A 14,325-nucleotide genomic window follows, 5' to 3' on the forward strand; every position below is an offset into this window, starting at 1 on the left:
TCTGGCTTCCGTCCTGGGCATAGTACGGCTACTGCACTCACTAAGATCACTGACGATATTCGAGCGGGAATCGATGACAAGCAGCTCACTATTCTTACCTTACTGGATTTCAGTAACGCGTTCAACACTGTAGACTTTGATATCCTAGTGAGCTTGCTTCGCTCCATTAACATATCTCCAACGGTGATTGCGTGGTTTCAAAGTTACTTGCTGGGGCGTCAGCAACGAATCAAAGTTGATAGTACTTTCTCAACTTGGTCAAGCATCACTGCTGGCGTTCCACAAGGTGGCGTCCTTTCTCCTCTCCTCTTTTCCATATTTATTAATAATATCACTGTTTCCCTTACTTCGCTCTCACATATGTATGCAGATGATCTCCAAATCTATACTCGTTCAACTCTCGAAGATTTACCATCTGCTATTCGATTGATGAATAAGGATCTTGCCTCGATAGTAGCTTGGAGTAGATCCTACGGTTTGGGAGTCAATCCATCAAAGACTCAATCTATTATCATCGGGAGTCCCAGTTTCATTTCGAGGATTGACTGGTCAATTCTTCCTCCTATTACTGTAGATAACACAATTATACCGGTAAGTGATTCGGTTAAAAATCTTGGTGTTATGTTTGATCGCACTTTATCTTGGCACAAACAAATTAACGAACTGAGTAAGAAGGTATTTGCTGCATCACATTCGTTAAGACGTATTCGGAATTTCTTACCCATTCCAACAAAAATTTCTCTTGCACAGTCCCTCCTCCTTCCCATCCTCGATTATTCCGATATTTGCTATACTGACCTTACTGAATTGCAATTGGACAAACTTGAACGGCTGCAAAATGTTTGTATAAGATTCGTATTTGGCCTCCGCAAGTATGATCACGTCACAGAATACCGTATGAGGCTCAAATGGTTACCCATACGTCTACGTCGCAACATGCATATACTTACATCTTTGTACAAAATCCTTTTCTATCCTCAAGCCCCTGTCTACCTTAAAGAAAAATTTGAATTTCGTTCGAATGTTGATTTAAATCTGCGCTGCACTGGCAATTTGCTATTGAAAATTCCTCCCCATAAATCAAAATTTTACCACAAATCCTTCCATATACAGTCGATACTTCTTTGGAACGCTCTGCCAATTGAAATCAGACGTGCGAAATCGCTGAACATATTTAAAAATTTAGTTTTCAACCATTTCTTCTCCCAAATAAATTGTTAGTATCCTTATATTTAATAATTGTATTGTATAGGTATATATATTATGTATTGTATGTATTGTTTATTATGTGTACGTATATATTAATATGTATAAAATGTATAAGTAGGTATTCTTAAATTATATTTATTACTATGTATTTATAATATAAGTAGTTGTATGGTTTAAAATATATACTGTAATTCATTTTCATTGCTGCACCACCTATTGTTTTCACCTCTTTCTTATAATTAAAAATCCTACCCATAGGTTGCCTGGTAGAAATCGCTTAGTAGCGATAAGGCCGCCTTTTTAGCTTTATAATCATATTGTCTGTTTCTTTTTTTACGTGTATTTACATGGTGCTGAATAAAGTGTATTTATTATTATTAATATGATTGATGCGTGTAATTTCTTATTCTGATATTTATACGTAGAAGGAGAGAGAAAGTTCTCTCTCCTATTAATTTTTCTAATAGCAGCATATTCATATTAACCATTACTGAAAGGAATCCGAATGTGTCTTTATTAGAGCTAGCGCGCACGAGCAACTTTGTCTCCGCAACTATTTTGTCTCTCCCATCAATTTGTATGGGGAGTTGCGTCGCTACGTGCGCGCACTTTCATACTAGCCCACAGGTGGGAGAGACAAAATAGTTGCCGAGACAAAATAGTTGCGGAGACAAAGTTGCTCGTGCGCGCTAGCTCTTATTTTAGATGTATTTTATACGTAGACATTATACGCTAGAACGTATGAATGAATAAATGAATGAATGAAAGAATGAGAACTTTACAGACCAAATTACAGAGATTAATAATAATGAAATACAGTAAATTGCACAATAGGCGACCTCAGAATGGCGACAGAGCCATTTCTTCCAAGTGTATGTACGCGTGTGCCCGGGTGCGGGTGTGTGTGTGTGTGTAAACAAAAAACATACTCGAATTTGAATTCAAAATAATTTATTGTGATTCACAGCTTATACTCACCCAGCGCCAAACATAGCGTAGACAAAGCAGCCGGTATCCAACTAGCCACGCTCTCAGATGAATCCGGGAACGTTTCCATGATCTCCACATACAGCACTCCATAGGACTTGAAGAGGCCAGCCACCCAGAACTGGACCATGAAAGCGCCGAACACCACCACCCAGCCATAGCCGCCGTCTGGAGGTGATGTGCTATAGAAAAAAAAATGTTGTGTGGTTTTATGAAACCACGGTAAAAGTGAAACTTAGGCACAAAATTATCGTATTTGTACGATAATTATCGTACGGTTCGACCGTCACGCGACATGCGCTACACAGACCAAAAAGTTTGAGACGATGTAATAACTAATAAAAGTTTCACTTTAACATAAATAAATATTTCTGGACAATTTTCACACACGGCACGATCTGATCCTAAGCTTTCGCTTGTGTTATGGAAATCAAATGGCTGATAAACATACATATATAATTTTAAATAAATACTTATATATAGATATTTAACATCCAGACACAGAGCTATCTATGTTCATCACACAAATATTAGCCCCGGGTGGGAATCGAACCCACGACACGACTAGTTTTGGGAACTAGTGTATCTTTATAAAGTGCCCATTCATATGCAATTTCTTTTTATTGTATTCAAAGCTTATTGTACCCTGTGTTATGAAACAAATAAACAAAATGAATACTAACTCAGAGGAATCGCTCTGCGGCCGTAACTTCCTGGACACGGCGAGCAGCGGCCGAGCCGTCACCGACGAGAGTGTTAGCAACGAGTCCTCCTCTTGCTCTGTTGGCGACATGGCCGAGAGATATGCACCTACTTGCTGTAATAAAATAAACATTTGTGTTTAACTCAAACGTTTATTTATTCAATTAGACTTCTTCGAGAAGCACTTTCGAATCGTCATAACATATTGTATTATTTTATTACCGATTCGGAAAGCAGTATCTATGGAGAAGAACCGGCAAGATACTCCATAGTTGCTCTTTTAAATCATGTCAGTATTAGAATTTAATTTTACAAAATATAAATAATAATAAATATTACAGGACAATTACCTATCACACACGGCACGATCAGATCCCATACTAAGCTTTCGCTTGTTTTATGGAAACGATGGCAAATAATAAACATACGTATATATAATTTTAAATACATAGGTATTTATATAGATTATTTTTCCGACCCAAATATCGACCAATATAATTGCACCATTCGACGTCACGTGGTACAACCTACATGGTATTATACTGATAATTTTTTGAAAATTTTCTCTGGTCGTTGACGTCAAACTGACAGGTTCAATTCAATTGTGAAATTATTGGCCAACATTTGGGACGGAAAAATAATCTCCCGAATACCACACGAGCTTCAAAATTATCTGGCATTTCCCTCATAGTCCGGGATACATCGCCCATTTTTGCAAGTGATTACTATCAAGCTAATTTTTCGTGAGTAGCTTTATTTTGATGAGATGCCCAATAATTTCATGTACGAAACTCTCGATTGTGGTAGCTTACAGAGGTAACAAGGATAAAAATTTTTGATTTGACGGTTCTCAAATATTTATTACGCAATTTGTAGGACAATATGTCTGTTGAATTATATAAGTATTAAATAAGTGAAAATAAAAAAATCAGCTGGTTAGTAATCATTTATGATGACTTCGTTATCGATACACATTGGAAAGGGGGACTCTTTGATCAAACCATAGATTTTGTAGGACAAGTATTTTTTCGAATAATTTAGATAATTATCTTGAGATTGAACAAAAAAAAACATTCAGTTAGTAATAAATATTTGAGAACCATCAAATCAAAATATTTTATCCTTGTTTCCTCTGGTAGCTACCACAATCGAGAGTTTTGTACATGAAATTATTGCGCATCTCATCAAAATAAAGCTACTCACGAAAAATTAGCTTGATAGTAATCACTTGCAAAAATGGGCGATGTATCCCGGACTATCAAGGTTCCCTGCAAACAAATAAAGTCGTCAAGTTTTTCAGGAAAAATCACTCGCGCTTCGCGCTCGTGATTTTTTAATCTTGACTAAAAACTTGACTCCTTCATTTGTTTGCAACGAACCTATCGGAAAATACCCGATAATTTTGAAGCTCTTGTTGTATTATAAGTGATAATTAACACCCAGACACAGAGCAAAGATAAATAAATAAATAAATGACTATAGTTTTCATCCATTGATTCCATCAATCGTTTTGATCAATTTTAAAGGAAAAAACTCGCTTACAAACTTGATCAAACGAGAGGAAAATATGTCTACACATATAAAATGTGGTTGAGTATAAAACAGTTATGTTTTATTGATGTGAAACTTCTTTATCGGGGTTGGAAAAAAATTTAGAGTAACATTTTTTCGTTACGCGTGACATTTTTCCGTTACGCGCCATCTTTTTCTTATCCCAACCACGCGTGAATTGACGTATTTCTGTAAAGTTGCATATAGTAAATTATTTTTTGAAAAATAAGGTCATAAAGAAGTTTCACTTCTTACGTGTGTATACTAGTACACGCACACATTTTTGAAGTGAAAACTTCTTTAGCGGCGTTGGGTATAAAATCTTAAACTCGCGTCAGAACACGTGGCCTGATCGAAAAAGCGTAAGACGGATTTTTTTTAAGCCCTTATATTCCATGCGTAAGACGGATACCATTCCAAAATATCAAACATGCTGAACGTTAATAATCAAGTTTTCACTTCTGCCGGCACTCCCGGAGAAGTGAAAACACTTTTTTTTTATCAATACTTACAGACGCAAGCGGCAGCTCTAGAAGCAGACTAACTGGCCTCTCTCGCTGTTCCATTCTATCGCTTTGTTCTGGTGGAGCAGACTGGATGGATAGCAGGGAACCCGCTTTGTCTGGTGATAGTACCGCCTGGAACACGACAGACACTCCAATTTTATCTATACTAATATTATAAAGCTGAAGAGTTTGTTTGTTTGTTTGAACGCGCTAATCTCAGGAACTACTGGTCCGATTTGAAAAATTCTTTCGGTGTTAGATAGCCCATTTATCGAGGAAGGTTATAGGCTATTTATCATCACGCTACAACAGGAGTGGAGCCACGGGGGTGAAACCGCGCGGAGCAGCTAGTTATTGGTATAGATTAATAAATCAAGTGGTTGAGGCGAAAAGAAAAGACAGACAGACAGAGTTGCTTTTGCAATCTATACTTAATATTTTGAAGTTTGTTTGTTTGAACGCGCTAATCTCAGGAACTACTGGTCCGATTTGAAAAATTATTTCGGTGTTAGATAGCCCATTTATCGAGGAACGCTATAGGCTATACTCATCACGCTAAGACCAAGAAGCGGAGACACGCGGGTGAAACCGCGGAGCGCAGCTAGTTATAATATACTCGTAGTTGGGATTATCTTCCTTGTAACTGACCTCTGTAATGTCATCACCAGGGAGGTCAATCGAGCAGGAGACAGGCGCGACGGACGTCGGCGGCGCAGACGACCCAAGGATGCCGCCTTCGAGTTTTGACAACTCCTGAAATAAATCATTATTCAAATAAATAAATAAATCTTTATTGAAAAAAAGAGCATGTTTGCCAAGCACACGTGTCAGAAGTGAAACTATTTTGGCAAGATTCAAAGATACCAGAATCGTCGCCTTCCATGATGTGACGGCATTTACGGACCTTTAAATTTTACTCTCAACGCGCCTAAAGAAGTTTCAATTCTTTTTAATTATGTTCAACAAGAAACAACAATTTAGCTTGAATAACTTAACTCTCAAGTGAGATTAACAAATCACGAACACATTGCGTAACTTAAAGTTAATTTATAAGGCTTCTGAAATGTTACATAAGTTTATACTTATTATAAACGGGGTAAAAATATTTAATAATCACTAACATAGTATAAAACAAGGCCACTTTCTCTGTCCCTATGTCCCTATATGTATGCTGTCCCTGCTATCATTAAAACTACGCAACGGATTTCGATGCGAATTGTTTTAATAGACAGAGTAATTCAAGAGGAAGGTTTTAGTAGATATATAATTTATTAGGTATTAGAGAAAGCGGGCGAAGCCGCGGGCGGAAAGCTAGTAAGAAGATTAATAATAATAAGAGCCACTATGGAGTTTCTTGCCGGTTCGTCTCCATAGATACTGCTTTCTGAATCGGTGGTAAATGGTTAAAAATATGACAATTCAAAAGTGCTTCTAGAAGAAGTCTTATTGAATAAATAAATGTTTGAATTTAATAAATCGATAGTTATGCCATACTGAAACCCGTGACTGCACTCGCCTGGTACCGATTTAAGAAGACTATAATGCCATCCATACTAATATTATAAATGCGAAAGTAACTCTGTCTGTCTGTCTGTTACACAATCACGCCTGAACTACTGACAAATTTGCATGAAATTTGGTAAAGATATATTTTGATACCCAAGAAAGGACATAGGATAGGTTTTATCCCTGAAATCCTACGGGAACGGGTTTTTCTCTGAAAACGCGGGCGAAGCCGCGGGCGGAAAGCTAGTAGATAATAAATAATATACTAGTAATTATACCTACTAATATAATGAAGCTACGCAGTTTTTTTGTTTGAAAGAACTAATCTCAGGAAGTTCTGATTCGTTTAGACTGGAATTTGACCCACTAAACAAACAGATTTAATTCAAGCCTTGTACACTTATCAAGGATCGGTGGCAATACAATAATCACATGATTTAAAGCGTGTTTTTATAACATTACTAGCTTTCCGCCCGCGGCTTCGCCCGCGTTTTCAAAGAAAAACCCGTTCCCGTAGGATTTCCGGGATAAAACCTATCCTATGTCCTTTCTCGGGTATCAAAATATCTCTATACCAAATTTCATGCAAATTGGTTCAGTAGTTAAGGCGTGATTGAGTAACAGACAGACAGACAGAGTTACTTTCGCATTTATAATATTAGTATGGATTTAGTTAGGTACTTATTATTATTTTAATACACAGAGTGGTTCTCAAGGAAGGTTTAAGAATAATAATAATATGTTACATAGCATAGGTATGTTAAGAGACAGCGGGCGAAGCCACGCGCAGAAAGCTAGTCGCTATCATCACTACTATTTTTCAAAAAATAATTTACTATATGCAACTTTACAGAAATACGTCGAATCACGCGTGGTAGGGATAAGAAAAAGATGGCGCGTAACGGAAAAATGTCACGCGTAACGAAAAAATGTTACACTATTTTTTTTCCAATCCCGATATAAAAGAAGTTTCACTTCAATAATGTATAACTAGTTGAAACCGGTTTAGATCAATACTGCAATACATCCTTGCTCATGCAATCGATACGCAGGGCGGGCGGAACCGCCTTGTGGTAGGTCAATGAATTACGTAATTTGCGACACAAAGGTGTTAATCAACTCATAAATTATTCGAACACGAAACCTTTTTATGTTAAAAGCCGATTTTTCATTTTAAAACTTAACTATATAGGTAACTACCTACACCAATTTATTTACGTACTAGCGGTCCGCCCTGGCGTCGCCCATGATACATATTTCGCAATAAAAGGCAGCCTATGTTCTTTCTCAGGGTCTATAGATTATCTGTGCCAAATATCATCAAAATTGGTCCAGTAATTTATACGTGAAAACCATACATACATACATACAAACCATTTCCTCTTTATAATAATAAAAATGGCACTTGTAAACTTGAATCATGTTGAAAATTTTAACACATACCTACCTACATCAATAGATATACAGGGTGTAATCGTTAAGTGTACACAGGCGATTATTCCGTAATTATTGCAAATATCAAAAAACTTTAAACTGATATCGAAAGTACGGCCATAATACATTTTTAAAAATAAAGTCTGCTCCGCGGTTTTATCCGCAGTGCTCCGCTCCTGTTGGTCTTAGCGAGATGATATATAGCCTATAGCCTTCCTCGATAAATGGGCTATCTAACACCGAAAGAATGTTTCAAATCGGGGCAGTAGTTCCCGTGATTAGCGCGGTCAAACAAACAAACTCTTCAGCTTTATAATTAATACATATACATATTAGTGTAGATAAAAATTTGTTACAGTTTTACATGAAATTAAAGTATCTATTTTCCGGATACAAAGATATGGAAGACAAAGGAAACGATACAACTAATGCATTAACTATATTGATTGGACAGTTCTGCAGTTACGAAGTTAGTGATGAGTCACAGTGAGTCATTCTATTCCTAGAACTGTCACTAGACAATTTATCAAACTACCCTATATATAAATAATTTCCTTATGTTGTCTGGAAGAGATCTTTTGTATATTGCATTTTGTAATACAATCGATTTATCTATACCCACTAATTTTATAAAGCTGAAGAGTTTGTTTGAACGCGCTAATCTCAGGAACTACTGGTGCGATTTGAAAAATTCTTTCGGTGTTAGATAGCCCATTTATCGAGGAAGGCTATAGGCTATAATATATCATCACGCTAAGACCAACAGGAGCGGAGCCATGCGGGTGAAACCGCGAAGCGCAGATAGTAATAAATATTTCAATGATAAAATGATATAAATAATGAATCAATAGGGCGACAAATAAATATCGAAATAACTAGACCAAATATCTTAAACTTGTGTGTTTTAGAGAGCTTCGGAGTCAGGGTTAAGCCGTAGAATATCTAATTTTTAAAGACTTCAATCAAAAGCTCGAGGATGCGAATCAGAATATACATGTAATGGATGGAGGAGAATCAGAATATAATTTGGCGTATGCCGATAATAATAAATAAATAATTTGGAAAATCCAAAAGTGCACGCCTCATAATTTTTTTTTAATAAATATTTATTAATTATTATTTTTGTTTATTTAATAACAATTAAACCACATCGAATCAGACCCTGAAAAATGAAAGGGTTCTATTCCTGAGCATACTCAAGCGTAAGAGAAAAAAAAAGATCGATTAGTAAAGTATTTCGGTCGCTATCGTGTTAACAAGAAAAAGGATCCGCACATACAGACACACGGACGTCCAAGACAGAACTTTTTTAAACTGTTTTTTAACTATAGTCCATTGAATAAAAAGTTCTAGAGTGCGTGAGTTAGTAACGTAAGATGTTTCTTCGGAAACATGTCAAGAGTCCCTAGTTAATAAACATACTAAAACCCCGGGCCACTAGGAGGAGCCCCGGAGTGGGGGGAGGGGGGAAATGGGTCCATTTTTTCATTTTTCGCTTAAATCTCAAAAACGGTACATGTTAGAGAAAAACTTTCAAGAAAAAGTTGAAAGGCCATAGAATTATCTACAAGTTGTACCTATATCATTTTTTCCTATATCCTACCGTTTCTGAGTTATACGCAGTAAAACATGATTTTGGCTCAAACAATTTCCACATCAATCGATCAAAAAATATTTCTTTCTTCCAAAAAACTCAAATGTGCAACTTGTGACCGAAACTGATAGATTGCTCTTAATTAGGTCTATAATTGGTAAAATAAACACATTCCTCCATGGAAGACTTTAGGAGGAATCGATTGTCAAAATATTATATTATGGTAGTTTGAGTTACTGAACTTGATCTTTTTATTTTTTTCTTCCAAAAAACTCAAAAGTGCAACTTGTGACCGGTACAGATAGATTGCTCATAATTGGGTCTATCATTGATAAAAAACACGATTCCACCACGGAGGCGTTTACAGGGAATTGAATTTTATTAGGGTAGTTACGATACTTGAACTTTTTATTTTTTTTCTCCAAAAAAACTCAAAAATGCAACTTGTGACCGATACTGATAGATTGCTCTTAATTAGGTCTATAATTGGTAAAATAAACACATTCCTCCATGGAAGCCTTTAGGAGGAATCGATTGTCAAAATACTATATTAGGGTAGTTTGAGTTACTGAACTTGATCTTTTTATTTTTTTCTTCCAAAAAACTCAAAAGTGCAACTTGTGACCGGTACTGTTAGATTGCTCTTAATTAGGTCTATAATTGGTAAAATAAACACATTCCTCCATGGAAGCCTTTAGGAGGAATCGATTGTCAAAATACTATATTAGGGTAGTTTGAGTTACTGAACTTGATCTTTTTATTTTTTTCTTCCAAAAAACTCAAAAGTGCAACTTGTGACCGGTACAGATAGATTGCTCATAATAAGGTCTATCATTGATAAAAATACTAGATTCCACCACGGAGGCGTTTACGGGGAATTGAATTTTATTAGGGTAGATACGATACTTGAACTTTATATTTTTTTTCTTCCAAAAAAACTCAAAAGTGCAACTTGTGACCGGTACAGATAGATTGCTCATAATTAGGTCTATCATTGATAAAAAAACCAGATTCCACCATGGAGGCGTTTAGGAGGTATTGAATTTTATTAGGGTAGTTACGATACATGAACTTTTTAACTAACTACCCTAATAAAATTCAATTCCCCGTAAACGCCTCCATGGTGGAATCTGTTATTTTTATCAATGATAGACCTAATTATGAGCAATCTATCTGTACCGGTCACAAGTTGCACTTTTGAGCTTTTTGGAAGAAAAAAAATAAAAAGTTCATGTATCGTAACTACCCTGATAAAATACAATTTCCCGTAAACGCCTCCGTGGTGGAATCTGGTATTTTTAGCAATGATAGACCTAATTATGAGCAATCTATCTGTACCGGTCACAAGTTGCACTTTTGAGTTTTTTGGAAGAAAAAAATAAAAAGATCATGTTCAGTAACTCAAACTGCCCTAATATAATATTTTGACAATCGATTCCTCCTAAAGGCTTCCATGGAGGAATGTGTTTATTTTACCAATTATAGACCTAATTAAGAGCAATCTATCAGTACCGGTCACAAGTTGCACATTTGAGTTTTTTGGAAGAAAGAAATATTTTTTGATCGATTGATGTGGAAATTGTTTGAGCCAAAATCATGTTTTACTGCGCATAACTCAGAAACGGTAGGATATAGGAAAAAATGATGTAGGTACAACTTGTAGATAATTCTATGGCCTTTCAACTTTTCCTTGAAAGTTTTTCTCTAACATGTACCGTTTTTGAGATTTAAGCGAAAAATGAAAAAATGGACCCATTTCCCCCCTCCCCCCACTCCGGGGCTCCTCCTAGTGGCCCGGGATTTTAGTATGTTTATTACCTAGGGACTCTTGACATGTTTCCGAAGAAACATCTTACGTTACTAACTCACGCACTCTAGACCCCCCTTGGAAGGATTCATTCAATGGACTATAGTTTAAATAACAAAAATGACATCAAAAATATCATGAACGTTAAAAATAGTGTTTTTTCTTAATATGTGTGTGTATGTATTATCTTACAAGTGCAATGTATGATACATAAAGACATTTTAAGTTTGAAAAATCAGATGTTTTGCGCGAAGTGACAGTACCTAGTACCCACCTCAACGCTTCGCTTATGAGGCGTGCAATAAGACGAGCATGCAATAAATAAATAAGTTATTTCAGCTTTTCTGCACGTTATGCACAGCATCTATCACCATCTAGGTATATATGTATTATCATGTAATTGGTGAAGGAAAACATCGTTCGGAAACAAGCGTGTCAACTGTCATAGAACTAAAAAATTCGACAACATGTGATATTTGCAAGTGAATTTTAATGATATTTGGCTTGTTGCTCTTTTTAGTTGCTCCTCAGTAAATTATGCTCGATTAAGTAAAAAAATACTGATTATAGTAGAAAATTTGCTATGCAAATAGGTCATGGTTTGCGTATATACGTCCATTAGTTATTTTTAACAAAGAACTGCGTCAAGTGACGGCGTGGGCAGAAGTTAAGTATCTAATACTAGCTGTGCTCCGCGGTTTCACCCACGTGGCTCCGCTTCTGTTGATCTTAGCGTAATGATATATAGCCTATAGCCTTCCTCGATTAATGGGCTATCTAACACTGAAAGATTTTTTCAAATCGGACCAGTAATTCCTGAGATTAGCGCGTTCAAACAAACAAAATCTTCAGCTTTATAATATTAGTATAGATCAGTTATTTTTAACAAAGAACTACGTCAACTGAAGGCGTGGGCTGAAGTTAAATAATAAATATCTATGTTACTGGAATATTCTGGTTAAAAATGTTGTTATTTTTGTGATGATAACATAGTTGCATATAATATTCATTTAGTCTCTTAGAGCATTAAACCAGTGTATAAATCTTTTTTATTTTTATGATTTTTCTAATTACAGCTCAATTAAAAATTATTATTAAATATTTCGCTTTTTAGCCGCTTGGTTGCCTGGCAGAGATCACTGCTTAGTGATTAGGCCGCCAAATGTAATACGTCCTTCTCGTATGGTACGAGTATCTTTTTTATTGTTTTTTGTTATTTAATGGTTGTATTACAATTAAGGGCCGATTTTTCAATGCTTGGATAAAACTTATCTGTCCAATAAAGTATTACACGATAATATTAAAATGTCACGTAAACTGTCAAATACGGGCAATTAGAATACGTTTTTAAAATGGTAGTTTTATACATTATTCGACGAATAAGTTTTAACCAAGGATTGAAAAATCAGCCATAAGTGTAATAAAATAAAATAAAATAAATAAGTATTTGTTTAATATTTCGTAATATTTTTTGAGTATCATATTATATTCCATCATCTAAACATTAAATATGGGAAATAAACGGTATATTGGTCCTTATTCTAATATTTTATTAAGTAACTAGCTTATCGCCCGCGGCTTCGCTCGCTTTGTCTAAAACCTAATAAATTATACATATATTAAATCTTCCTCTTGAATCACTTTATCTATTAAAAAAAACCGCATTAAAATCCGTTGCGTAGTTTTAAAGATTTAAGCATACAAAGGGACAGAGAAAGCGACTTTGTTTTATATTATGTAGTGATAATTAAGTTCGTAATAAATTAATTATTGTTTACATTTACAACAATGCATCAAGACAATACACTCTCAAAAAATCAGTAAATGTAGATATGTAGCTGGTATCTGACTAAACATGTTAGTTAGCCCATTTATCGAGAAAGGCTATTATAGGCTATATATCATCACGCTAAGACCCAAAGGAACGGAACAATACGGGTAAAATCGCGGGGCACAGCTAGTCCCACATGAATTATTAAAAAAAAACTGAATATTTTACTTCCGTAGCGAATAGAAAATAGCTCTTCCTATAGTTTTGACTTGAAACCGACATTCCTAAAAGCTTTCTTTGTAGCGTATTTTTATATAATAGCATCATGACACAGATTATTAATTATCTGTGAATGTTTTTTCTTTTCTGTCTTGTTTATTTTCCGTTAAATGTATTTTTAAGACAAGAAGAAGGCTTGAGCGCTTGGAAGCGATTAGAGCTTGCATATTAAATTGTGTCGTTAAACCCATCACAGGTGCATAATTTTACCTTGATATAAAAATTAAAAAGTGATCTTTAAAAGATAAAAACATACATGCACCTCCGTCTCTTAAATATATAGTTAGCAAGAACATTATAGAATATATAGAAAAGAATCAATTTCCTAAACGACCACAGAAAGAGACAACCCAAATGAACTGAAGTGACCCCGGAAGTATATAGAATATATAACCTTCTTGGATATAACTATTACTTATCTATGGTTTTATCCATAGTAGAATTAGATAACCAACCTTATTATACACGAATTCCCGGGGCAAAGACATTTCTCAATATCAGGAGGAGCTGGCGTAGTACAAATATGATCTTCCGATTCCGTCGACTCTAATTTTCTACCGAATACGGTGAAAACCGTATGAAACATTGGTTCTACAATACTAACACTGTTCAAAGGTTTTTCACTTGATTTTCCTTACAATTTCCAAATAAACACGTAAAAAATTACGGACACATCGCGGTCGTATATCAAAATGTATAAATTTTTAGCGTATCGCCTCGCAACAGTCTTTCGAGTGACTATTTTAGCACTAAATACGCATGCGTCGCAGAAATCAATATCAATGTTACCATTCCCACAAAATCTAGAATTTCTTGTCTAGACTAGGCTGTTGTTTAATGCTTCTTCTTTTTATGGCAAGGCAAGGAAACTAGGAGCGTAATTTGACATGCAAGTCAACTATTGTTAAATTACCTATGCAGAATTAAACCATACTTTAATATTATAAATGCGTCATTCTTCATTCGAACCGCTAGGGAC

At 35.4% G+C, this 14,325-nt stretch overlaps 1 protein-coding gene across 1 annotated transcript in view; it reads right to left on the bottom strand.

The window, feature by feature from the left end:
* Positions 1 to 14,084, bottom strand: part of LOC149895580 (monocarboxylate transporter 12-like) — a 32,736-nt gene extending 18,652 nt beyond the window's left edge. Inside the window, exons 1-5 of the mRNA XM_090118932.1 lie at positions 13,802 to 14,084; positions 5,604 to 5,708; positions 4,962 to 5,087; positions 2,880 to 3,013; positions 2,188 to 2,378 (exon numbers count right to left, since the gene is read on the bottom strand). Coding sequence (XP_089975058.1) covers positions 2,188 to 2,378; positions 2,880 to 3,013; positions 4,962 to 5,087; positions 5,604 to 5,708; positions 13,802 to 13,834 — 589 coding nt within the window. The 5' untranslated portion in view covers positions 13,835 to 14,084. The remainder of the gene's footprint in view (positions 1 to 2,187; positions 2,379 to 2,879; positions 3,014 to 4,961; positions 5,088 to 5,603; positions 5,709 to 13,801) is intronic.
* Positions 14,085 to 14,325: the final 241 nt, after the last annotated feature.

This window comes from Colias eurytheme, chromosome 31, assembly GCF_061535395.1.
Source record: "Colias eurytheme isolate Ceu_HAF_F1 chromosome 31, ilColEury1 Martin Lab GWU primary, whole genome shotgun sequence".
NCBI lineage: Eukaryota > Metazoa > Arthropoda > Insecta > Lepidoptera > Pieridae > Colias > Colias eurytheme.